The 27,837-nt window shown below is 44.5% G+C and overlaps 1 protein-coding gene and 1 pseudogene across 1 annotated transcript in view; one reads left to right on the top strand and one right to left on the bottom strand.

Moving 5' to 3' along the window:
• Positions 1-7,850, bottom strand: part of LOC123090123 (actin-related protein 2/3 complex subunit 3-like) — a 66,676-nt gene extending 58,826 nt beyond the window's left edge. Inside the window, exons 1-3 of the mRNA XM_044511567.1 lie at positions 7,706-7,850; positions 5,219-5,297; positions 4,819-5,063 (exon numbers count right to left, since the gene is read on the bottom strand). Of these exons, the coding sequence (XP_044367502.1) occupies positions 4,819-5,063; positions 5,219-5,297; positions 7,706-7,850 (469 nt within the window). The remainder of the gene's footprint in view (positions 1-4,818; positions 5,064-5,218; positions 5,298-7,705) is intronic.
• Positions 7,851-8,235: 385 nt separating this feature from the next.
• On the top strand, positions 8,236-8,374 carry LOC123095338 (uncharacterized; annotated as a pseudogene).
• The last annotated feature ends 19,463 nt before the right edge of the window (positions 8,375-27,837 follow it).

Below are 27,837 nucleotides of genomic sequence, written 5' to 3'. Positions count from 1 at the left end.
ACCAAAGCAATGGAGACCAAAGCTCTGATACCAATTGAAAGGATCGAGAAGAGGTGTCTAGAGGGGGTGATTAGAAACTAAGTACCAAAAGTTGCAGTTTTTAATTTCTTTTAAGTTTAAGTGGAGTTTTGGCACAAGTTTAACAATCACAATACATAACAAGCAAGCATGCAAAGAGTATATGGGCAGCAGAAAGTAAAGCATGCAACTTGCAAGAATGTAAAGGGATGGGATTGGAGTGTGCAAACGCAATTGGAGACACAGATGTTTTTGTCATGGTTCCGATAGGTGGTGCTATCGTACATCCACGTTGATGGAGACCAACCCACGAAGGGTAACGGCTGCGCGAGTCCATGGAGGGCTCCACCCACGAAGGGTCCACGAAGAAGCAACCTTGTCTATCCCACCATGGTCGTCGCCCACGAAGGACTTGCCTCGCTAGTGGTAGATCTTCACAAAGTAGGCGATCTCCTTGCCCTTACAAACTCCTTGGTTCAACTCCACAATCTTGTCAGAGGCTCCCAAGTGACACCTAGCCAATCTAGGAGACACCACTCTCCAAGAAGTAACAAATGGTGTGTTGATGATGAACTCCTTGCTCTTGTGCTTCAAATGATAGTCTCCCCAACACTCAACTCTCTCTCACAGGATTTGGATTTGGTGGATAGAAGATTTGAGTGGAAAGCAACTCTAGAGATCAAGATTCATATGGTAGGAATGGAATATCTTGGTCTCAACACATGAGTAGGTGGTTCTCACTCAGAAAATGTATGCTAGAAGTGTAGGCACGTTCTGATGGCTCTCTCCACGAATGAAGAGGAGGTGGAGGGGTATATATAGCCTCCACACAAAATCTTACCGTTACACACAACTTGCCAATCTCGGTGGGACCGAATTCAGAAACTCGGTCGGACCGATTCAGCAAATCTAGTGACTATAAGGGTTTTCGGTGAGACCGACATGCAACTCGGTAGGACCGATATGATTAGGGTTAGGGAATAACGTAATCTCAGTGAGACCGATTACACAAACTCGGTGAGACAGATTTTGGTAATAAGCTAACCAGAGAGTCGGCCAGGCAAACTTGGTGGGACCGATTCGCTCATTTCGGTGAGACCGAAATGTTACGAAAAAGAAACAGAGAGTTTGCATTGTAGTCTTGGTAGTACCGATTACTCAAACTCGGCAAGAACAATTTTGGTAATAGATACATACAGAGAGATTACAATCCCATCTCGGTGATACTGAGATCCCTATCAGTGAGACCGATTTGCTTAGGGTTTGTGGCAGTGGCTATGACATCTGAACTCGGTGGCGCCGGATAGGAAGAATCGGTGGGGCCGAGTTTGACTTTTGGTTTAGGTCATATGTGGATGTGAGAAAGTAGTTGAGGGATTTGGAGCATATCACTAAGCACTTTGAGCAAGCAAGCCATTAAGCAACACCTCATCCCCTCTTTTTCCTATAGACTCAATGTGATCTTGGATCACTAAAATAGAAAATGTAGAGTCTTGTTCTTGGAGCTTGAGCCAATCCTTTGTCCTTAGCATCTTGAAGGGGTTCCACATCCTCTAGTCCATGCCACTTCATTGTTGAACTCATCTGAAACATACTAGGTAAAAGTGTTAGTCCAACAAGAGATATGTTGACATGAATTACCAAAATCACCCAGGGAGCACTTGTGCTTTCACCAGCATCTTCATCAGAAGTGGGCCGGCTTGTTCTTCAGGAAGCGGAGCCGGACAGTAGATCCGCTCTGCCTTCTTCGTCCAGCCCTGGGAGAATCGTTAGGGAAATGTTAGGTGTTGTCCCCAAAGTATACAAATAAAGAATACACCTTGAAAACATATAAAGACTTCCCGAACTTGCGGGGGGGGGGGCAATTTGTGCCATCGATCCTCTGCGGTGTCCGGCCACGACTTGTCGGGCTTGAATAGCACCTTCTAGATGTCTTCATGCGTCGTGCCAAAGAACTCCAGCAAGGTTTGGTGCTTGGCCGGATCAAACTCCCATAGATTGCAAGTCCGGTGTTGACAGGGAAGGATCCTGCAAACTAGCATCACCTGGACCACATCGACAAGTTTGATATTCTTGTCCTACATGCTCTTGATACACACTTGGAGCGTCGTCAGCTCGTCTGACGAAGACCAGTCTAGGCCGTTTTGGGGCCAGGACATGAGCCGCAGTGGGGCTCCGGATCGGAACTCGGGGGCGGCGGCCCATTTGGTGCCGCGTGGCTCGGTAACATAGAACCACTGTTGTTGCCAACCTTTGACGGACTCGTTGAATTTACCTGATGGCCATTTGACGTTGGGCATCTTGCTCACTGTGGCTCCTCCGCACTTGGCGTGTTCACTGCCTGCCACCTTTGGCTTCATGTTGAAAATCTTTAGCCACAGTCCGAAGTGTAGCGGGATGCGGAGGAAGGCCTCACACACAACGATGAATGTCGAGATGTTGAGGAAGGAATTGGGGGATAGGTCATGGAAATCTATCACGTAATAGTACATAATGCCGCGAACAAATGGGTGGAGGGGAAACCCCAGCCCGCAGATGAAGTGAGGGAGGAATACAACCCTCTCGTAGGGTTCCTGAGTAGGGACGATTTGTCCCACCGCCGGGAGATGGTGTGCGATCTTCTTGGCCAAGTATCCGGCCTCCCGGAGTTTCTTGATATCCTTCTCCTTGACGAAGGAGGCCATCCACTTGCCTTGAGCTCCGGATCCAGACATGGTTGGAGTGCTTTTTTGGGCGGAAGAGATGGGTGCTTGGGTGCTGGAGCTCGAGAATAAATGAGAAGAGGAAGAAGAGGGCATGGGTGAAAGAGGGGAATCCTTATCCCTTTATAAAGGCAGTAAAAATCATGCGCCTCCTCACTCGCCCTAAAGCTCGCTTATTTCCCACGCGCCGTGCTGATAGCACGGTTGGGTTACCCGTGCCCGCATTGATGAGAATCCTGTGATAAGGGGACATGATCTCTGCTTCGACAAGACATGCCAATGAAACCACGCCTCAAAATACGGAGGGGCGGGATAAAACGGTTCGAATAAAGACCAGGCCGTGGCGTGATGTCATGCTATGAGTTGTCAGCAGATTGGACTCGTGGGATATTATACTCTCTACAGTGGTATGTGGAATTTGTTTGGCAGAGCCGGACACGATTCTTACGTTCCAGATCTACTTTGGAGTATTCGGAGAAGGAACCCGCCTTGCAATGCCGAAGACAATCTGCGCGCTGGACTCATCGTCATTGAAGCCTGGTTCAGGGGCTACTGAGGGAGTCCCGGATTAAGGGGTCCTCGGACAGCCGGACTATATGCATATGCCGGACTGTTGGGCTATGAAGATACAAAATAGAAGACTTCGTCCCGTGTCCGTATGGTACTCTCCTTTGCATGGAAGGCAAGCTTGGCGATTAGGATATGAAGATTCCTTTCTCGGTAACCGACTCTGTGTAACCCTATCCCCCTCCGGTGTTTATATAAACTGGAGGGTTTAGTCCGTAGGACAAGAACAATCATAAACATAGGCTAGCTTCTAGGGTTTAGCCTTTACGATCTCGTGGTAGATCAACTCTTGTAATACTCATATCATCCATATCAATCAAGCAGGAAGTAGGGTATTACCTCCATCGAGAGGGCCCGAACCTGGGTAAACATTGTGTCCCCCGCCTCCTCTTACCATTAGCCTTAGACGCACAGTTCGGGACCCCCTACCCGAGATCCGCCGGTTTTGACACCGGCAAGGAGCTTGTATGCCATCTTGCCGAGTAGCTTGTGAAGGTATAGACGATTCGTTGCATGACAAGTTGTCTCAACCGCTTCTGCCCAAAAGTGTTTTGGCGTCTTGTATTTACCAAGCATCATTCTCGCCATTTCGATGAGCGCCCCGTTCTTCCTCTCAACAACTACATTTTGTTGAGGTGTGTACTTAGCCGAGAACTCATGTAAGATCCCTTCTTCGCCAAGAAAGGTGTCCACATTGGCGTTCTTGAACTCCGTTCCATTGTCGCCGTGAACCTTCTTGACCTTCACTTCAAATTAGTTTTGGGTCTTCCTAGCGAAGTTTATGAAGATCTTTTGAACCTGCCATTTATCATCGAGAAAGAACACCCACGTAAATCTTGAAAAATCATCAAGGATGACTAGTCCAAACGAGTTACCACCGAGACTTTTGTAGGCGTTGGGACCGAAAAGATCCATGTGAAGTAGCTCGAGCGGCCTTCTCGTGGTCATGATGTTCTTCACGGGGTGACTTCCTCCAACCTGTTTTCCTGCTTGGCAAGTGCTGCAAAGTCTATCCTTATAAAATATGACATCTTTGACACCAAGGATATGATCACACTACTAGGAAAAACGCTACTAGTAACGTAGGTTTTTTGCATACCAATAGCGCAGGGTACCGCGCTACTGCTACGGCGCTACAGCTATTTTGTAACAGTAGCGCGTTTTTACCCCGTGCTACAGCTAAAAAGTTAGTAGTAGCGCGTGCAACCCACGCTACTACTATTATGCACCTGCGCTACTACTATCTAATTAATAGTAGCACACATTTTGCCCCATCGCTACTGCTAACTAATTAGAAAATAAATAAAAATAAAAATTAGATGCAATGTTCATGGATGGAAATCAAGACACGTCTAGTGTAAAGGTCACGTAACCATCTTAGCAATTGCAACGTTCATGGATGTAACATTGAACATCTCAACTCAAAGAGATACGACATCCCATTTAACATCAGACGCGAACAACCAGACCACTTGTCTAGATGTATCTACTAAAGCCTCGGAGTTCAAACTCCGATGGACCCGAACCCTACCACCCCCCCAGAGGGTGGCGTTGGCATTGAGGTCCTCCACCTCTGCTGCCTCCGACGTAGCAATCACCTGGACGATCATCTGTGTGACGCAGTCTCCGAGCTTCACGAGAAAGTCCGCCTCTGAGGAGTTGAAGAGCACGGCACCCACCGGGATGTGGTAGTCCTGCGTTATCTCTCCATCTTGAAGAGCGTTTCCGTTGGCGTGGAGGTAGTCTTGTGTTATCTCTCCTGATTGGTCGCCGTACCTGCAAAAAGGAGAAGACAATATCAACGATCCAATCAACCGGCGGCATCACACGATCATTACTGCGCAAAAGATTTTGGTTATGACTAGTTGTTGTTGAACCAAAAACATTTGACGTTTTGAAAGCATGGATCCAATTCAGTGTATGTACATTACCTGTGCGTTACAACTGAAGTTGTGACAACTGATGATGTTTGCATCACGTTCCTGCCCGATACCTCAACAGCATCCCATACTTTACATGTACCATTGAGCAAGTAAGAGACAACTAATAATAATATGTGATGCAGCAACGGTTATTCATATCAAATCCCTTGAACTAATACAAATATAGTTCTGATCACACATTAGCTCTTAGAACTGTTTTAGACTTTTATTTAAATTCTGGCATCTTAGCCCAGTGTACTCTATAATAGTAGTACGCTAAATACTTGGGATTTGCTTGGGGAGGCCCAGTAAAACATAAAATCCAAATCATAGTATGATTTCATCTTATCTGGTGGTTTGGTAATGCGACTATTAATCTGATCCATCTTTAGATCAATATATTCCTTTCTTTCGGAACAGAATCACGAACTACCTAGACCAACTCAAAAGTTTAGAAATTATTGGCAGCTCTAAGAATTGTTTGACTTAAGTTAAGGCATCTTAACCCAGTGCACTCTATAATACCTGGGACTGGGATTTGGTTGGGAAGGCCCAGTTTTGAACACAAAAAAATGTTTGGTTTTCTTCCTCAAACATGAACAAACAAACAAAAATGTTTCGCTGAAACAGAGTAATCACGGAGTTTGATCAGAAGTATATGAACAGTAGCACTAGTCTGTGGTGTTCGCAAATGATTCATTCTGAAAATCTGTTCTCATCAGAGAAGCAAAACTTTTAGGTGAACTGAAGTGGTCAACAGTTCTATCCAATATAGAGCATGTGCCTTATTTGCATGGAAAAGAAACTATCTATTGCTACGAGCATACTACTGTGTTACAGTGGAAGAAAGTGCTTCCTTCCAGTGCACGTATTCAAGGCATACTACAACAAAGTGCCGTCCAAATCTGCCCATTGCAGAAAAATCACACACCAAAGCTGAAGTAATATTGGCACCACCGGCGACACAGGCGATCCGTCAAAGTGATGCCGTGACAAGCAAACGAATCAGGCGAATCTAGCCGATGCGCTCGAGCGGGATCCAAGCGAAGCACCCTTATAAAAACTAAGACAAAGCGCTATCATAGAAATTGAGTTTATATATTGTCTTATGTCGCAATCTCAAATAGAAGCACCTTAATAAAAACTGAGACAAAGCGCTAGCTTGTAGCTCTGCAGCAAACTGTAAATCCAATATCCATATATCTAGAAAGAAGAACAAAGGTGACTGCATTATTTTAGCAACTACATGTTTAAGTTTCCTCATCGCCATAGGTTGTAGCTCTGCAGCAAACTATAAATTCAATATCCAGATATCTAGAATGAAAAGAACAAAGGTTACTGCACTATTTTAGCAGCTACATGTTTCAGTTTTATTATCACCATAGGCTCACATGATTACCAAAATATCTTGTCCCAGTAGGTCACATAACAATTTTGCATTAATAGAAGTTGGTCTGATTAAACAAATTTATATCGTACTTCTTCATGTTTATGAAGAATCAAAGATCTGCCAAATGTCATTTTTCTCTACGGATGAAACCAATAGTGACATATTACTATAATCACTTGGATAAATATACAGTGCCACTATATACATCCAGTTAAATGGAAAGAAACCAAGTAAAACAAAAATTAACACTCTATCAGCAAAACTGAATAATGCTACAAATGGAAATTAATTTTTGTTAAGTAAATAATATGAAGCATTATTTCCAGAAAAAAATTATTTAGCTTTCCGAAACAGAAGGGCAACATACAAGTAGGGGTATGGGAACACAGGAGAGTATCTGGTGCTACCAAGACTTAGATGCTACCGTGATACGGGCATCTGGGCCGTCGGATTCTTAAATCGGACGGCATCCAGGAGATGTGGGATCAGCTGGACCTGTGCGTGATTTTTGGACTCCTCGTAGGTTTTTTGCAAATGTTGCAGAGTTGTTGAGAGCCGTCTGATCTGAGAATCCGACGACCCAAAATCTTGTATCACGGTAGCACGTAAAGATTGGTAGCACTAGATATTTTCCCATGGGAACACTATGTATTTACAAGAACTGAAGTAATGTTCAGTTAGAAGATATTGAGTTGTATACATTGACAGAATTTTAGTCCATAGAAACCTACGACCATCTCCATCTAGACAGAATCGAACAGAGACAAACAGAGGAGATGGGCAAGAGAGGTACCTTCCATCCATGCTGTTAGACAAAAGGATAGATAGAGTTGTAGTTTAAACTCATATATCTCTTTCTATCTGTTTTTCTCTCTGTTCAAACTACTTCCCTCGATCTCCTGTAATCTAGACGTATCCTAGCGATCGTCTCAACTTGTACGCCACGGCAGGCTGTTCGCCAGAGTCAATATATACCGCGGCCACCTACGGGTGGTAGTACGCTTCCCATATCATCTTTCATGGTAATCAGAGCATCTTCTTCCTAGATCGAGAGAAAAGAGAAGAGATCGCATCTAGCCTCGCCATGACTACCGCCTCCACCCAACCCTGCACCATGAGTGCGCTCACCACATCCCTTGCCTCCGCCTCCACCTTTGCCCCCTCATCATCCAGCGCCTCCCACGCCATACCCCTCGGGCCATCACCACAGGAGAAGCTCACGAGGAATAACTTCCTCATGTGGAAAGCCATCGTGTTGCCACAAATCAAGGGCGCACAGATGGCTCACCACCTTGATCCGGCGAGCCAGGCGCCACCGGAGACACTCACCATCACCAAGGAGGGCAAGGAAGAGCAGATCGCCAACTTCGCCCGCGTTCTCTGGTATGCACAACAGCAGCAACTTCAAGGTTTTCTAATGGGCTCTCTGTCTCGCGAGATACTTGCACAGGTTGTCACTCCTCAGACACCGGCGGAGGTGTGGGCAGCGATCCACGCCACCTTTGCTGCCCAAACTCAGGCGCAAGCCATCAACACACGCATAGAGCTCACAAATCTGAAGAAGGGGAATCTGAGCATGACGGAGTATCTTGCCGAGATCAAGATGCTTTCTGATGAGATCGCATGCACAGGGGTGGCGCTCGGCAATGCTGAGATCGTCTCTCATGTCCTCGCCGGACTTGACCTCGACTACAACCCGGTGGTCTCGGCCCTTGCAGCACGGGTAGAGCCCGTGACTGTCCAGGAGCTGTTCAACCAGCTTCTCAGCTTCGACGCGCGGCTCAACCTTCTTCACGGCATGAACGTCCGCCAGTCGTCTGCCAATGCGGTGTCCCGCGGCCGTGGAGCAGGCCATGGGCGCGGTCACCAGGGCCGCAGTCGCAACGGCAGCGGCGGTGGCAACGGGCGAGGGCGCGGGAGCAACGCCCGATCTGGGAGCAGCGGCTTCAACAACGGCTTCAACAACACCAACAACACCGCTCCTGGATCCTCTTCTTCACCTCGGGTCCGGTGCCAGCTCTGCAAGAAACCAGGCCATGAGGTCATGGATTGCTGGCACCGCTACGACGAGGACTACGTTCCTGATGCACGCCATGCTGCAGCAGCAATCCGTGAGCAGCAAGGAGGAGATGGCACTGTCTGGTATGCCGACTCAGACGCCACTGATCACGTGACTAGCGAGCTGGAGAAGCTCGCTATGAGGGAAAAGTACTATGGTGATGACCAGATTCACACCGCAAGCGGTGGAGGTATGAAAATAAATCACATCGGCCAAGCCTCTATTAATTCTCCTACATCTAACCGTGATCTAATCTTAAAAGATGTCCTTCATGTCCCTCAAGCCGACAAAAACCTTGCCTCTGTGTCTCGCTTAACTACCGACAACAATGTTTTCTTTGAAACTCACCCTACCTATTTTCTTATAAAGGATCGGGCAACGAGGGAGCTCATTCATCACGGTAGATGCATTGGAGGGCTCTACCCCATCACATCCGGAGCACTTAGTAAAAGGCGTCGTCGTCAAGTCTACTCCGTCGTCAAGCCCTCCTTGGCAAGATGGCATCAAAGATTAGGTCATCCATCGTCGGTCATAGTCAAGCAAGTAGTGAATAAAGACAATCTTCCATTGTCCTCTAGTCAAAAAGATGAGTCTGTTTGTGATGCTTGTCAGTGTGCAAAAAGTCACCAACTTCCTTATCCTAAGTCAAATAGTGTGTCTTATGCTCCTTTGGAACTTATTTTCAGTGATGTATGGGGATATGCAAGAGATTCTTTTGGAAGAAAAAATTCTATGTTAGTTTCATTGATGATTATAGCAAATTCACTTGGATATATTTGCTTAAATACAAATCTGAAGTTTTTTCTATCTTCCAAGAGTTTCAGAAGTTGGTTGAACGCCAATTTGACAGAAAAATCAAAACAGTCCAAAGTGACTGGGGAGGAGAGTATGAGAAACTCAATTCATTCTTTCGCAATATAGGTATTGCTCATCATGTCTCTTGCCCTCATGCACATCAACAGAACGGTTCAGCCGAACGCAAGCATCGGCATATCGTTGAAGTAGGACTATCTCTCTTAGCCCATGCATCTATGCCACTGAAGTATTGGGATGAAGCCTTTATCACTGCCACTTATCTCATAAATCGTTTGCCTAGCAAAGTCGTAGGTAATTCTACTCCTTTGGAACGATTGTATGATCAAAAACCCAACTACAATTCTCTGAAAATTTTTGGGTGCGCATGCTATCCAAATCTTCGTCCTTATAACCAACATAAGCTTGAATTTCGCTCAACGCAATGTGTTTTCCTTGGATATAGCAATCTTCACAAAGGGTATAAGTGTCTAGAAGTATCATCTGGGCGCATATATATTTCACGGGATGTTGTATTCGATGAAACAATTTTTCCGTTCTCTAAACTCCATCCCAATGCCGGAGCTCTTCTTCGAGCAGAAATAGCCCTCCTTCCAGATTATATGCCTAATTCTGATCATGGGGGGGAATTATGCCAGGCTGCAGATGTGATTTATTCAACAGAAAAATTAACAGAAAAATTTAATCCAGATGCTAAGTGTGTAGATAGCCATGATTTTATGCAAGGAGAAGGAGACAAAACAGGCGCTGGATCCCAAGAGGATTTCCCTGGCAGCATCTCTGTGCGATCCGAGGCAGATTCCCCTGTCAGCGCTCGATCCGAGACAGAGCGCAGCGCCTCGCGCGCGACAGACGGGCCGGTGGCCGACCGGCTGGGCCCCGCCAGCCCCGCCAGCTCACGTGGTACGCGGGCGGGCGAATCACCACGGGCCACGCCCGAGCGGGCCGGCGCAATGGCCGACCAGGCAGCAGGCATGGGGGCCAGCCCTGGCGCTGCGCGCAGCCCGTCCGAGGAGGTGGCCTCAGAAGATGCCGCACGAGTCACGAGCGGGATTTGCTCCTCGGATTGGGAGCAGATCAGAACAGTTGATCAGGCGGGATCCCCTATGGCTGATCATTCTGCTGGCTCTGGTGTGCCGGAGCCTTTACGTCGCCAAAAAAGGTCACAGTCTGGTATAGTTCGAGAGAAAACATACACAGATGGAACCATAAGGTATGACAAAGTTAAACGTGCCTTTCTTACTAGCACGGGTGAGCCAATTCATTTGCATGATGCACTTGCTAGTCAAGAGTGGAAGAAAGCCATGGATACTGAGTATGAAGCACTCATGAAAAATAAAACATGGCGTTTAGTACCTCCAAAAAAGGGTCAAAATGTGATTGACTGTAAATGGGTTTATAAGATTAAGAAAAAGTCTGATGGTAGTATTGATAGATACAAAGCCAGATTAGTTGCTAAGGGATTCAAGCAACGGTTTGGTATTGATTATGAGGATACGTTTAGTCCTGTTGTTAAATCAGCTACTATTCGTCTTGTACTGTCTATTGCCATTTCCAGAGGTTGGAGTCTGCGTCAGCTAGATGTTCAGAACGCGTTTCTTCATGGTGTTCTGGAAGAAGAGGTTTTTATGAAGCAACCACCAGGATATGAGAACAAAAACACACCTTATCATGTTTGCAAGCTAGAGAAAGCCTTGTATGGTTTAAAACAGGCCCCAAGAGCCTGGTACTCGAGGTTGAGCACTCAGTTACAACAGCTTGGGTTTACACCTTCAAAGGCTGACACTTCATTGTTCTTTTATAACAAAGGCAACATCACTATGTTTGTGCTTGTTTATGTTGATGATATTATTGTTGCTACCTCAAGTTCAGATGCCACCACTTGCTTGCTTAAGGATCTGAAGGTAGAATTTGCTCTCAAGGACTTGGGAGATCTTCACTATTTTCTTGGTATAGAAGTTAAACATGTGAAGGATGGTATACTTCTGACTCAAGAAAAATACACTGCTGATATACTCGGGAGAGTAGGTTTGGAAAAGTGTAAGCCTGTAAGTACACCCATCTCAACTTCAGAAAAGCTCACACTTGATAGTGGGGTAGCACTTGGACCAGAGGATGCAACAAATTACAGAAGTGTTGTGGGTGCATTACAGTATCTGACTCTTACACGTCCTGATATTTCTTATTCTGTGAACAAGGTATGTCAGTATTTACATGCACCTAGTACCACTCATTGGACAGCAGTTAAAAGGATTGTGAGATATCTTAAGTTTTCAGAGGGACTTGGGCTTCAAATTACCAAGTCTCCATCTACACTTGTTACTGCTTATTCAGATGCAGATTGGGCTGGGTGTGCTGATGATAGAAGGTCCACAGGTGGTTTTGTTGTATTTCTGGGAACAAATCTTGTGTCATGGAGTGCAAGAAAACAAGCTACTGTCTCGAGGTCTAGTACTGAGGCTGAGTATAAAGCTCTAGAAAATGCTACAGCTGAAGTAATGTGGATTCAAACTTTGCTGTATGAGCTCGGGATTAAAACTCCACGGGCTGCAAGGTTATGGTGTGACAATATTGGTGCAACCTATATCTCAGCTAACCCTGTTTTTCATGCACGAACAAAGCATATTGAAGTTGACTTTCATTTTGTTCGAGAAAGAGTATCTCAAGGACTTCTTGACATAAGGTTTATTCCAACTGGTGATCAGCTGGCTGATGGGTTTACAAAGCCTCTCACAATGAGAAAATTGGATGGCTTCAAGTACAATCTGAACCTTGGTAAGTTCCCATAGAGGTTCGATTGAGGGGGAGTGTTAGACAAAAGGATAGATAGAGTTGTAGTTTAAACTCATATATCTCTTTCTATCTGTTTTTCTCTCTGTTCAAACTACTTCCCTCGATCTCCTGTAATCTAGACGTATCCTAGCGATCGTCTCAACTTGTACGCCACGGCAGGCTGTTCGCCAGAGTCAATATATACCGCGGCCACCTACGGGTGGTAGTACGCTTCCCATATCATCTTTCACATGCGTCAGGCTCGGTGCCCGCACCGTGCAGCTTATCCATGGCCCGCCCCCTTCCTTCAACTGCCTGCACACACCACGTGAACACACACACGCATCAGATACTGGGAAGAAGACAAAGAACCAGAGGAAGAAGAATATGCCACTTTTGGAGGGGATCTCGTGCTGCTGCACCTCTGCCGGATTCGGGCTATGGTTTCAGGCGGCGTTAGGGCATCTCCAGCCATTGGCCCCCCAGGGGGCGTCTAAAAGCGTCGCCTGGGGGTGAGCCGGCGCAAAAAATGACCCTGGGGGCGAGTCGGTTCCCAGCCGTCGGCCCCCAGGGCCGCCCCCAGGCGCGTATTAGAAAAAACAAAGAAGGGCCGTTCGGCGAAGTTATGATAAAAAGTAGTTAAATTTCGGCTAAACATGGCAAATTTTGGCGAAATTCGCGCATTTTCATTACATTAACCTAATCTAAAAAAGAAAGGGGTTGAAGTCGTCGCCGCCATCGTCGTCGTCGGCCTTCTCCTTGACGCGGGCGCCCCTGCTGGACCCGGCGTCGCCATGGCGTACTGGCGGCGGCGCGTCATCGTCGTCGTCGTCGCTGTCGCATAGGACGACGACCCCGTCTTCATCGCGGCCGCGCCGGCGCTCCTCGAAGCGGCGCAGGGCGGCGCGCTGGCGCTCCTTCACCTTCTCCCGGCGCGCCTTCTCCATCGCAATGGAGTCCTGGCGCGCCCATTCTAGGGCCGCGTCGTCGTCGTCGAACTCCGCCTTCGCCGGCGCCAGCCCCAGCTCCGTCTTCACCGGTGCCAGCCTCGGCTCCGTCTTTGGCTTGACGAAGCGCGGAGGAGCCGACGAGGAGGAGGCGCGCCGGCCGCCCTCGTTGATGACGATGCGGCGCTGCGAGTGCGCCGGCCGAGCGCGACTCCGCCGCGGGCTCGGCCTTGACGCCGAGCAGGGCCGGAGTGCCAGAGGAATGCGATGAGGATCGGGAGGAGGAAGAGGAGGAGGAGGACCCGAACCTCCTTGGCGCCCATGGCCCGACGCGTCGGTGCTGCGCCGGGGGGGTACGCCAATGGCGGGTCGTTGCCGCCCTCGAGGTACGTGAGCACGCCCTCGAGTGTGCGGCCGGGGACGCCCCACCAGAGGTGGCGCCCCTCACTGTTCTGCCGGCCGCCGACCACCGGCGCGCCGTTGGTGGACGCCAATCGCTGCTGCTGGCGGCGCTCGAAATACGCCGCCCAGGCCGCATGGTTGTCGGCGGCGTACTGGGGGAGGGAGAGTTGGGCGTCGGTGAGGGACGCGCGCACGATCTCGACCTCCTCGGCGAAGTACTTCGGCTTCGCCACGGCATCAGGCAACGGGGGAATGGGCACTCCCCCATCGCTGAGTCTCCACCCCGTTGGCCCGGCGCGCATGTCCGGCGGCGTCGGGATGTTCACCTGGAACAGGAGCCAGGACTCCTGTTCGCGGAGCGAATGGCGGCCGAAGCCGTTGGCCGCTGCCTCGTCTCCGGGGAAGCGTTCTGCCATGGTGACGGCGGGGCTGGGCGGGCTCGGGAGAGGTAGAGGGAGGGGCTGGGCGACGACGCTCGGGAGAGGTAGGGAGAGGGAGGGGCTGGACGGCGGCGAGGGCCGGGGCTGGTGTGGGCACAGGCGAGTGGAGGCCACTGGCTTTTATAGCCGGGCCGCGCCCATGTGTACGCGTGCGAGGGAGGGGAGGCATCGGTGCGCCGTCCCGTGAAGCGCCGCCCGTGAGGAATCAATGGCAAGGCTGACCGGCGGCAGCCTTGCCATTGATTCCCCGCGGGAACCGAGGCCGTTGGGGGAAGATGAGGCGCCGAGTCGCTGACGCGGCTGGCCTGCGTCTTTTTCGCGCCAAAACAGCTCGCCCCGACGCCCCCGGGCGCCCCCCAGCGCGCCGGGTTCGGGCTGGGTCCGCCGGCGCTGTTTTCGGCCCAAGCCGGCGAAAATCGGGCTCCTGGGGGCGCGACTGGACCGTTTTTTCGGCGCCGGCGCGAAAAAATCTCCTGGGGAGGCCTTCCTGGGGGCGCGGCTGGAGATGCCCTTAGAGGTTGGACGCCGTGGCTAGGGGTGGAAGGAGGAGTCGTCCCCCTCTGCCGGTGCCTTGTGGTGGAGGAGGGAACTCCTGCCGGTGGCGGACCTCTGGTGGTCGCCGCAGCCCAACCACGGTGGCGCGCTAAAGGAGGATCCTCCAAGGCGACCATCGAGAAGACGAGTTGAGGGATGTGGAAGGCGGGTGAGGGCGCCGGCGTCCCTGTCGCCGTCGTTTGGGGGCAGAGGAGGCATCGGCGGCAGGATTGGGAGGAGCAGCGGCGAGGTGAAGATGGAATTCCGGTGAAGATTGGGTGGGGCGTGGGAGTGAGAGGGCGGAACTCACCGCTTAGTCGTGGTGTGGTGCAACTAAGTGGTAGGGCATGATTAGTTGTAGCGCGGGGGCACGGGTGCGGCGCTGCTACCAAGTAAGGCACATCAGCTCACCCCGTCTATTCATACTAGTAGCGTGTCCAGAAGAAACCAATGCTGCTGCTAAGCCATAACAGTAGCGCGCTTTGTACTGAGCCCTACTGGTAATTACAGTAGCGTGGGGACATAAACAAACGCTACTAGTAAAGTTCTATGTATAAGCATTTTCCTAGTAGTGTCACCTTTAAGGAGCTTGTCAAGGTTTCGCATGCCCACATGACCTAACCGTCTATGCCACAACTAGCCTTTGGAAGATTTAGCAATTAAGCAAGTTCTAGGTTGAGCCTTTTTAGTGAAATCAACAATGTATAGATCACCTCTACGTATGCTGGTAAAGACCATTTTATGATTATCTCTTTGAAACACTTGGCAATCTACTTTAGTAAATAGGACATTGAAACCAAAGTCAGCTAGTCTAGATACAGAAAGTAGATTGTAGCCAAGAGATTCAACAAGCATAACATTTTGTATGGAGCTGTCATGTGAGATGGCCACCTTACCAAGGCCAACCACATTACCCTTTGAGTTATCACTGAAAGTGACATACTTTCGAGGGCCGTTGTTTTCAGCAAGCTCATGAAACATATCTTTATCTCCGGTGATGTGAGCGGTACGCCCACTGTCAAGGACCCATTTCTTTTCTCCAGCCATGTAGCCGCATAGGTTAGCCATAAGACCAAAGTGTCTCATAGAATCTTCAAGATCAAAGTCATTATCATCATCCTCATCATAGTATCCATGTTCAACATCATCTTGCAAATGATCATTTCCTAGAGAGAGTGATTCATTAGATATATGATTTTGACAATGTTCATCTCTATGAATTCTAATAGCTTCGGAAATAATATTGCTAATGATTCCAACAACTCCTTTGGCATGCATAAGATTGGTAACCTCAAATAAACAATCTCCAAACCTAGGGTCATTGGGATTCATCCTATTCAAAGCAATGGACTTGTGAAGAATCTCATCTAAGTTTTTCAAGGAATAGTCAGGAAATCGTTCCTCAAGAAATCTCCATATAGTATAAGCACAATCAAGAGTAAGCAAGTGACCAATCAAATTTCTAGGCAAGCCCCTAGTGATAAGATTGATAGTTCTAAGATTGTGAATCATGTCAAGAGACTCATCATGGGTAGGATGCAAGGGATCAACAAGGGGTTCACAAGGAGTAGTATTGTACTTGTTCAAGTGATATTCATGAAAAATTCCAAGCATCTCATTTTTACACTCACTAAGAACTCTCCATCAAGCATAGGCAGTCTACGTCTAAGACTCTCCAACGTAGAATCATACATCTTCCTCCAATGGTGATTAAACCAAAGCAATGGAGACCAAAGCTCTGATACCAATTGAAAGGATCGAGAAGAGGTGTCTAGAGGGGGGTGATTAGACCCTCAACAAACAAAGTTGGTAGTTTTTAAGTTTTTCAAGTTGAGGTGGTAGATTAACACAATTTCAAGCATACACAATACAATTCAAGCAAGCATGCAAAGAGTATATGAGCAGCAGAAAGTAAAGCATGCAACTTGCAAGAAAGTAAAGGGATGGGATTGGAGTGTGCAAACTCAATTGAAGACACTGAGATTTTTGGCGTGGTTCCGATAGGTGGTGCTATCGTACATCCAGGTTGATGGACACTTCAACCCATGGAGGGTAACGGTTGCGCGAGTCCACGGAAGGCTCCACCCACGAAGGGTCCATGAAGAAGCAAACTTATCTATCCCATCATGGCCATCGCCCATGAAGGACTTGCCTCATTAGGGTAGATCTTCATGAAGTAGGCGATCTCCTGGCCCTTACAAACTCCTTGGTTCAACTACACAATCTTGACGGAGGCTCCCAAGTGGCACCTAACCAATCTAGGAGACACCACTCTCCAAAGGTAATAGATGGTGTGTTGTTGATGAACTCCTTGCTCTTGTGCTTCAAATGATAGTCTCCCCAACACTCAACTCCCTCTCACCGATTTGGCTATGGTGGAAAGATGATTTGAGTGGAAAGCAACTTGGGGAAGGCTAGAGATCAAGATTCATATGGTAGGATTGGAATATCTTGTTCTCAAAACATGAGTAGGTGGTTCTCTCTCAGAAAATGAGTAGTGGAAGTGTAGGTACGTTCTGATGGGTCTCTCTCCACAAATGAAGAGTGGGTGGAGGGGTATATATAGCCTCCACACAAAATACCGAGTCAACAAACTCGGTGGGACCGAATCAACAAACTCGGTCAGACCGATTCAGGTCAAAATATGAACGTTAGAGTTTTCGGTGGGACCGATATAGTCATCTCGGTGAGACCGATGTGCAGGGGTTAGGGTAAAACCTCAACTCGGTCTGACCGATTACTCAAACTCGGTGAGACCGATTTGGTAATATGTAAACAGAGGATTGGTCAAGCAAACTCGGCGGGACCGACTGAACAAACTCGGTTAGGCCAAAAATGTTGCAATAGATCACAGAGAGTTTTCAAGCCCATCTCAGTGAGACCGAGATCCCATCGGTGAGACCGAAGTGACTAGGGTTTGGCAGTGGCTATGTCAAATGAAACTCGGTGGCGCCGGATAGATCAAATCAGTGGGGCCGAATTTGACATTTAGGTTTAGGACATATGTGGATGTGAGAAAGTGGCTGAGGGTTTTGGAGCATATCACTAAGCACTTTGAGCAAGCAAGCCATTAAGCAACACCTCATCCCCTTTTAATAGTATTGGCTTTCCTATGGACTCAATGTGATCTTGGATCACTAAAATAGAAAATGTAGAGTCTTGAGGTTTTGCCAATATTTATCCTTAGCATCTTGAAGGGGTTCCACATCCTCTTGTCCATGTCCATGCCATTCCAATGTTGAACTTATCTGAAATGCACTAGGTAGAAGTATTAGTCCAACAAGAGATATGTTGTCATGAATTACCAAAATCACCCACGAAGCACTTGTGCTTTCAACAGATAAGAAAGAACATGATTACTATAATAGTGGCACTAGTTGAAGCAATCTTCATTTCCAAAATGAGAAAATATTGAGATATAATAGCTTTATTTAAAGAACATAACATTAGCACAGTATGAGAAAGCACAATCATGTTGATAAAGGACAGTACTGACCGATGTGAGATGAATTTGGGAGATCATGTTATTCTTCATGTCCCCATATCTTGCTATGAAAGCGATTCACTCACATTCATTAACATCTCAGTGTGGAAGTAGAAGGAGGAGCGTCGATCTAATTTCAATCACTTTTTTTGTGCAGTTCAACTAAAATTACGGCGCCCGACAGTTAGAGAGGAGGAGCATCGACTCATCTCAATCACTTTTTTCTACAAATTATCTACATTGGAAATGAAATGGTAGCTTGATGTCTACTACACAACCTTCTTCTTGTAGATGTTGTTGGGCCTCCAAGTGCAGGACAATAGCAAATTTCCCTCAAGTGGATGACCTAAGGTTTATCAATCCGTGGGAGGCATAGGATGAAGATGTTCTCTCTCAAGCAACCCTGCAACCAAATAACAAAGAGTCTCTTGTGTCCCCAACACACTCAATACAATTGCAAATTGTATAGGTGCACTAGTTCGGCGAAGAGATGGTGATACAGGTGCAATATGGATGGTAGATATAGGTTTTTGTAATCTGAAAATATAAAAACAGCAAGATAACTAATGATAAAAGTGAGCGTAAATGGTATTGCAATGGTAGGAAACAACGCATAGGGTTCATGCTTTCACTAGTGCAAGTTCTCTCAACAATAATAACATAACTGGATCATATAACTATCCCTCAACATGCAACAAAGAGTCACTCCAAAGCCACTAATAGCGGAGAACAAAGAAGAGATTATGGTAGGGTACGAAACCACCTGAAAGTTATCCTTTCTGCTCAATCTATTCAATAGTCCATAGTAAAATAACACGAAGCTATTCTTTCCGTTCGATCTATCATAGAGTTCATACTATAATAACACCTTAAGACACAAATCAACCAAAACCCTAATGTCACCTCGATACTACATTGTCACCTCAAGTATCCGTGGGCATGATTATATGATATGCATCACACAATCTCAGATTCATCTATTCAACCAACACAAAGTACTTCAAAGAGTGCGTCAAAGTTTCTACCGGAGAGTCAAGACAAAAACGTGTGCCAACCCCTATGCATAGGTTCATGGGCGGAACCCGCAAGTTGATCACCAAAACATATATCAAGTGGATCACGTGATATCCCACTGTCACCATAGATAAGCACGGCAAGACATACATCAAGTGTTCTCAAATCCTTAAAGACTCAATCCGATAAGATAACTTCAAAGGGAAAACTCAATTCATCACAAGAGAGTAGAGGGGGACAAACATCATAAGATCCAACTATAATAGCAAAGCTCGCGATACATCAAGATCGTGCCATAGAGAGAACACGAGAGAGAGAGAGAGAGAGAGAGAGAGAGAGAGAGATCAAACACATAGCTACAGGTACATACCCTCAGCCCCGAGGGTGAACTACTCCCTCCTCATCATGGAGAGCGCCGGGATGATGAAGATGGCCACCGGTGAGGGATCCCCCCCTCCGGCGGGGTGCCGAAACGGGCTCCCGGGAGGTTTTTGGTGGCTACAGAGGCTTGCAGCGGCGAAACTCCTGAACTATTGTTTGCTTTGATGTTTTTAGGGTATATGGTAATATATAGGCGAAAGAAGTCGGTCGGGGAAGTCACGAGGGGCCCACGAGAGTGGAGGGCGCGCCTAGGGGGTGGGCGCGCCCCCTATCTCGTGGCCTCCTCGAAGCTTCCCTGGCCTAGATTGCTTCTGTTCCAATAATAAGTTTCTCGAAGGTTTCATTCCGTTTGGACTCCGTTTGATATTCCTTTTCTTCGAAACACTGAAATAGGCAAGAAAACAACAATATGGGCTTGGCCTCCGGTTAATAGGTTAGTCCCAAAAATAATATAAAAGTGTATAATAAAGCCCATAAACATCCAAAATAGATAATATAATAGCATGAATGCTTCATAAATTATAGATGCGTTGGAGACGTATCAGCATCCCCAAGCTTAATTCCTGCTCGTCCTCGAGTAGGTAAATGATAAACGAAAGAATTTATGAAGTGTGAATGCTAGCAGGTGCACAAGTTTGATCAATAATAATTTCAATCACCTTTTCTAGCATGATTATATGTCATAACAGTAGTTCATCTCATAAAACTTCTCAAGATCAAGTAACAAGCAATTCACATGTTAAAGCATAGACCATAAACTTTCTTGAAAACTAGCAAACTTCATTCTCAGTCATCAAACAATTGCAATTCATCTTATTTTCAAGAAGGGTCTATGTCAGGGCTTTGATTTACCAAACTCCACATACTCAACTATCATATAGTCTTCTATAATTTCTAACACTCACGCAATACTTATGGTTATGGAGTTTTAATCGGACACTTAGAAAGATAGGGGCTTAATTTCGCCTCCCAACGTATTCACCTTTGGGTGATGTCAACAATAATAGCTCATGCTAATTTACATCCAATTGGAGATATATATCAGGATCTTTCCAACACGAGGTGCTTGACAAAGGATAAAATGAAAAAGGGAAAGGTGAAGATCACCTTGACTCTTGCATAAAGTAAAAGACATAAGGTAAAAGATAGGCCCTTTGCAGAGGGAAGCAGAGGTTGTCATGTGCTTTTAGGGTTGGATGCACAAAATCTTAATGCAAAAGAACGTCACTTTATATTGCCACTTGTGATATGAACCTTTATTATGCAATCCGTCGCTTTTATTACTTCCATATCACATGATCATATAAAGCTATTTTCTCCGCACTAATAAGTCATACATATTTAGAGAGAAATTTTTATTGTTTGCAACATGAAAACTTACTTGAAGGATCTTACTCAATCCATAGGTAGGTATGGTTGACTCTCATAGCAAAAACTGGGTTTAAGGATATTTGGAAGCACAAATAGTATCTCTACTTGGTGCAAGGAATTTTAGCTAGCATGAGGGGGAAAGGCAAGCTCAACATGTTTGAATGATCCATGACAATATACTTTAACTGAGATGTGAGAAAACATAACCCATTATGTTGTCTTCCTTGTCCAACATCAACTCTTTAGCATGTCATACTTAATGAGTGCTCACAATTATAAAAGATGTCTAGGATAGTATATTTATATGTGAAATCTCTCTTCCTTCAATGTTCTTTCATGAATTGTTCAAATGAACAATACAATGCTTGCTAACCTTCAATAAATTTACAACCTCTACTTCTTAGATGTGAAGTTATTACTCCCCATGGGATTAGCAAATGAAACATATATAATTTCAGATTTATGACATTCAACTCATTCAACCATTTACTCATAGGATATAAGTGAAGCACACGAGTAAATGACAAACTACTCCAACAAGATATAAGTGAAGATCAATGAGTAGCTAAATAATTATGTAACTATGTGAAGACTCTCTCTCATTAAAGAATTTCAGATCTTGGTATTGTATTCAAATAGCAAGCAAAACAAAATAAAATGACATTGCAAGGATAGCACAACTCATGTGAAGAAGCAAAAACTTGGGTTCAACCAATACTAACCGGTAATTGTTGAACAAGAAAGGTGGGATGCCTACCGGGGCATCCCCAAGCTTAGATGATTGAGACTTCTTGAAATATTATCTTGGGGTGCCTTGGTCATCCCCAAGCTTGAGCTTTTGTGTCTCCTTAATTCTCTCATATCATGGTTTCTCTGTTTCTCAAAAGCTTCATCCACACCAAACTCAACAAGAACTCGTGAGATAAGTTAGTATAAACCAATGCAAAAACCTTATCATTTTCTACTGTAAAAAATCACTAAAATTATTATTCAACATTGCATACTAAATGCCTCTGCATATTTAATACTCCTATCCTCAAATAGAATCATTAAACAAGCAAACATATGCAAACAATACAAATATAACAGCAATCTGTCAAAATAGTACAGTCTGTAAAGAATGCAAGATTCATCATACTTACCTAACTCCAAAAATTATGCGAAAAATACTAAGATGTATAATATATATCAGAGATCAATATGCAAAAAGTTTCAACATTATATAATGCTCTGACTTTTCTAGGGAATTTTTGCAACAGCGGTAAACTTTCTGTTTTGAAACAGCAACATGCATACTTGCAAAATAAGCATGTCAAAGGCTATCCTTGACATTTTTATTGAAACTAAATATGCAAAACATTATTCTAAATAACAGAAATAGAATACTAACAAAAGAAAATGACGCTCCAAGCAAACCACATATCATGTGGTGGATAAAAATATAGCTCCAAGTAAAGTTACCGATGAACAAAGACGAAAGAGGGGATGCCTTCCGGGGCATCCCCAAGCTTAGGCTATTGGTTGTCCTTGAATATTACCTTGGGGTGCCTTGGGCATCGCCAAGCTTAGGCTCTTGCACTCCTTATTCCATAGTCCATCGAATCTTTACCCAAAACTTGAAAACTTCACAACACAAAACTCAACAGAAAACTTGTAAGCTCCGTTAGTATAGGAAAAAAAACACCAGTTAGGTACTATAATGAACTCATTATAAATTCATATTGGTGTAATATCTACTATATTCCAACTTATATATGGTTCATACCCTCCGATACTACTCATAGATTCATCAAAATAAGCAAACAACACATAGAAAATAGAATCTGTCAAAAACAGAACAGTCTGTAGTAATCTGTATCAAACGTATACTTATGGAACTCCAAAAATCCTACCAAATTAGGAAGTCCTAAGAAATTTGTGTACCAATCCATATAAAAGAGAATCAGATCATAATCATGTTTCTGTGTATTATCAAAACTAATTTACTGGGTGTAAAAGTGTCTGATTTTCAGCTGGATCAACACAACTATCACCGTAAGCTATCATAAAGGTCTTACTTGGCACTTTATTGAAACAAAAGTTATAAAACATGATTAATACAGTAGCATAATCATGTGGACACGCAAAAACAGTAAGGATAAATATTGGCTTGTCTCCCAACAGGCGCTTTTCTTTAATGCCTTTCTAGCTAGGCATGATGATGACAATGATGCTCACATAAAAGATAAGAATTGAAACATAAAGGGAGCATCATGAAGAATATGACTAGCACTTTTAAGTATAACCCACTTCCTATGCGTAGGGATTTTGTGAGCAAACAACTTATGGGAACAATAATCAACTAGCATAGGAAGGTAAAACAAGCATAGCTTCAAAACTTTAAACACATAGAGAGGAAACTTGATATTATTGCAATTCCTACAAGCATATGTTCCTCCCTCATAATAATTTTCAGTAGCATCATGAATGAATTCAACAATATAACCAGCACCTAAAGCATTCTTTTCATGCTCTACAAGTATAGAAAATTTACTACTTTCCACATAAGCAAAATTCTTCTCATTCGGAATAATGGGAGTATCATAAGAGACTCGAACACTAAATATTGTTTCCACATTAAAAGAGTAATGTTCAGAAAAAGGGTAATAATAATCATGACAAGTTTTATAAATATAATCATCACTACTTTTTATAGCATAAGTTTCATCACAATAATCATCATAAGTAGCAACTTTGTTCTCAACATAATCGATTGAAACCTCTTCCAAGATAGTGGAATCATCACTAAATAAAGTTGACACTCTTACAAATCCACTTTCATAAATATTATAAGATTCAACATCCTCCAAAATAGTGGGGTCATTACTTCCTAAAGTTGACACTCTTCCAAACCCACTTTCATCAATATAATCATCATGGGTAGAAGGCATGCTATCATCATAACAACTTTGCATATCAAAACTTGGGAGGCTAAAAATATCATCTTCATTAAATGGAGCATCCCCAAGCTTGGGACAAACATTAATTGCAGCAAATATATTCTCAAATATGTCATCCTCATCAAACATAGCTTCCCCAAGATTTGGCCCTTTCATATCATAAGCATAATCACTCTCGTCATTAATAGTAAGGATAGCACCAATAGTATAGCAATTATCATCACAATGAGTAGTAGGAGCAACATCATTTGGAAGGGATACCTTTTTACCTTTTTTGCTCCTTCTTTTCTTTTTCTTCTTCGCATTATGTGTGGGTTCAACCTTCTTCTTTGAGCTCCTTATAGTTGAGATTGGATGAATAGAAAGCTCCTCCTCGTTACCTGATTCATCATAAGAAATAATAGGAGGATATTGGGAAGTCTCTTCCCTTTCATTAGTATTCTCTTCATCTTCTATTTGCTCTCTTTTATTTATGTAATTGGGAATATAAGGGTTTTCAATGTAATTCACCGCACAAAACATATAAATATCCTCTAGATCAAATCAAGAAATCTATCAAGATTAAATTTTGGAATACCCTCAGTTATATGTTTTATTTCTTCATACCCAAAAGAAGACTAAGATCTTTATGATGCTCAAGGGTAATCAAATTATCATATTTTTGGGACATAATTCGATCATGAAACAGTTTGCATTGGAGATTTAAATGACCACGTTCATTGCAAAGTTCACAAGGAGCGCGAAAAATATTGAATCTTTTAGCACACACATCTAGCCTTTCTTGTAACAATTTAGTTTCTAAACGCTTATGCCTCTTGCAATATCTATCTTCTCTATTTGGTGTGTCCATGCAAACCCAATTCTCTCCACAATAATCGACATGCTTATAGGAGACATTTTTATCATAACTAGTGCAATCATCATTAGTACTACATACTAACAACGTTGCAATCATGCTCATCATTCAAAGATTTAGTATCAAGCATTTTGTAGACTTCTTCTTCTAGCACTTGAGCACAATATTCCTTTTCATCATACTTACGGAAGATATTAAAAAGATGAAGCGTATGAGACACACTCAAATCCATTTTTTGTAGTTTTCTTTTATAAACTAAACTAGTGATAAGAGAAGAAACAAAAAGATTCGATTAAAAGATCTAAAGATATACCTTCAAGGACTCACCTCCCCGGCAATGACGCCAGAAAAGAGCTTGATGTCTACTACACAACCTTCTTCTTGTAGACGTTGTTGGGCCTCCAAGTGCAGAGGTTTGTAGGACAGTAGCAAATTTCCCTCAAGTGGATGACCTAAGGTTTATCAATCGTGGGAGGCGTAGGATGAAGATGGTCCCTCTCAAGCAACCTGCAACCAAATAACAAAGAGTCTCTTGTGTCCCCAACACACCCAATACAATGGCAAATTGTATAGGTGCACTAGTTCGGCGAAGAGATACAAGTGCAATATGGATGGTAGATATAGGTTTTTGTAATCTGAAAATATAAAAACAGCAAGGTAACTAATGATAAAAGTGAGCGTAAACGGTATTGCAATGGTAGGAAACAAGGCATAGGGTTCATACTTTCACTAGTGCAAGTTCTCTCAACAATAATAACATAACTGGATCATATAACTATCGCTCAACATGCAACAAAGAGTCACTCCAAAGCCACTAATAGCGGAGAACAAACGAAGAGATTATGGTAGGGTACGAAAACACCTCAAAGTTATCCTTTCTGCTCAATCTATTCAAGAGTCCGTAGTAAAATAACACGAAGCTATTCTTTTCGTTCGATCTATCATAGAGTTCATACTAGAATAACACCTTAAGACACAAATCAACCAAAACCCTAATGTCACCTAGATACTCCATTGTCACCTCAAGTATCTATGGGCATGATTATACGATATGCATCACACAATCTTAGATTCATCTATTCAACTAACACAAAGTACTTCAAAGAGTGCCCCAAAGTTTCTACCGGAGAGTCAAGACGAAAACGTGTGCCAACCCCTATGCATAGGTTCATGGGCGGAACCCGCAAGTTGATCACCAAAACATACATCAAGTGGATCACGTGATATCCCAGTGTCACCATAGATAAGCACGGCAAGACATACATCAAGTGTTCTCAACTCCTTAAAGACTCAATCCGATAAGATAACTTCAAAGGGAAAACTCAATTCATCACAAGAGAGTACACTACTAGGGAAAAGCCTAGCAGCAGCGAGGGTTTTGGGCCTATTAGCAGCGCGGGGGCCGGCGCTACTAATAAGGCGCTACAACTAACGTATAGCAGTAGCGCGGGTGCCACCCGCGCTACTACTACGTCCTTTAGTAGTAGCGTGGGTAAAAACCCGCGCTACTACTACCAGCGCGGTTTTTTTTGAATTTTTTCGAAAAAATATTTCAATTTTTTCCCCTAATTTTCAAATTTCTGAATTATTTTAACCTCAAATCTCTATTCACCCCTCATCGCTGCTCAATTTAATCTCTAATCACCCCTCATCATTCCAAATCATCTAACTTCCCGAACGGTCACCCATCCTCTCACTACTCCAGCCTGAGCACGCTTAACTTCCGGGTTCTATTCTCCCTCGTTTCCAAGTCTGCACTTGTTGTTTTCCTGACAATAGTAAGATGTCAATCCTATTAACCTCAGGAATTTAGCTTGAGCATGAAGTCACACATTTCACTATTTGAGTTTGAAACTATTGTTCTAAAAAATTAGTAACACTAATATTTCTTGAATAATTAGTTTGACCACAGTTTGACCACAGTTTGGCCATAGTTTGACCAGCTTTGACCAAAATTCAAAAAACTAAAATAATTATTTAGCAACACTAATATTCTAGAATAATTAGTTTGACCATTGTTTGACCATAGTTTGACCACACAGTTTGAAATTTTTTCGATTTTTTCCACTCTAGATCTTAAAAGCCCCATAAATTTTTTTCTGTTAGGTTTTTGAGGATTTTAAAAATGTCTAACAAGGTTCCCCCGATTAAATTTGGATGTAACTTTTCAAGTAGATGATTTTTCATATAAAAAACTTTTTCATCCGAGTTAGTATGCAAAAGTTATGCCCATTTTTACAAATTCTCGAGAGATTTTGCAAATAAAGTCGAAATTCATATTTGCAAATTTTCCCAACAACTAGACCACATATCACATGGGAAACTTATTTTCTTTTCTTTTTTTGACATTTTCATCATTTTCTTTTTTTAAAACTGAAAAGGCGATCCACGGGGGGGGGGGGTAGAGTTTGAAAATGGGACCTTTAGTAGTAGCGCGTTTTTTTACCCCCTCGCTACTACTATGGCAACACTTAGTAGTAGCGAGGGCTAAAAACCAACGCTACTGCTATCAAACTTAGTAGTAGCATGGTTTTAAAAACCTGCGCTACTACTATTGCATGTCCTGGGGGGCACGGTAGAGACTGCTTAGTAGTAGCGAGGGTTAAAAACCCGCTCTACTGCTATCAACTTAGTAGTAGCGAGGTTTAAAAACCTGCGCTACTGGTAAGTAGCAATAGCGTGGGTTTTTAACCCTCGCTACTAGTAACTTTCTGTGTATAGGCTTTTCCCTAGTAGTGGTAGAGGGGGAGAAACATCATAAGATCCAACTATAATAGCAAAGCTCGTGGTACATCAAGATCGTGCCATAGAGAGAACACGAGAGAGAGAGATCAAACACATAGCTACTGGTACATACCCTCAGCCCCGAGGGTGAACTACCCCCTCCTCGTCATGGAGAGCGTCGGGATGATGAAGATAGCCACCGGTGAGGGATCGCCCCCTCCGGCAGGGTGCCGGAACAGGCTCCCAGGAGGTTTTTGGTGGCTACAGAGGCTTGCGGCGGCGGAGCTCCTGATCTATTGTTCGCTTCGATGTTTTTAGGGTATATGGGATTATATAGGCGAAAGAAGTCGGTCGGGGGAGCCACAAGGGGCCCACGAGAGTGGAGGGCACGTCCAGGGGGTGGGTGTGCCCCCTATCTCGTGGCCTCCTCGAAGCTTCCCTGGCTTGCACTCCAAGTTCCCTGGATTGCTTCTATTCCAAAAATAAGTTTCCCGAAGGTTTC

The sequence above is a fragment of the Triticum aestivum genome, chromosome 4B (genome assembly GCF_018294505.1).
Source record: "Triticum aestivum cultivar Chinese Spring chromosome 4B, IWGSC CS RefSeq v2.1, whole genome shotgun sequence".
Classification (NCBI taxonomy): domain Eukaryota; kingdom Viridiplantae; phylum Streptophyta; class Magnoliopsida; order Poales; family Poaceae; genus Triticum; species Triticum aestivum.
Note: the sequence above shows the minus strand (reverse complement) of the source record. Positions and strands in the feature narration are given on the sequence as shown.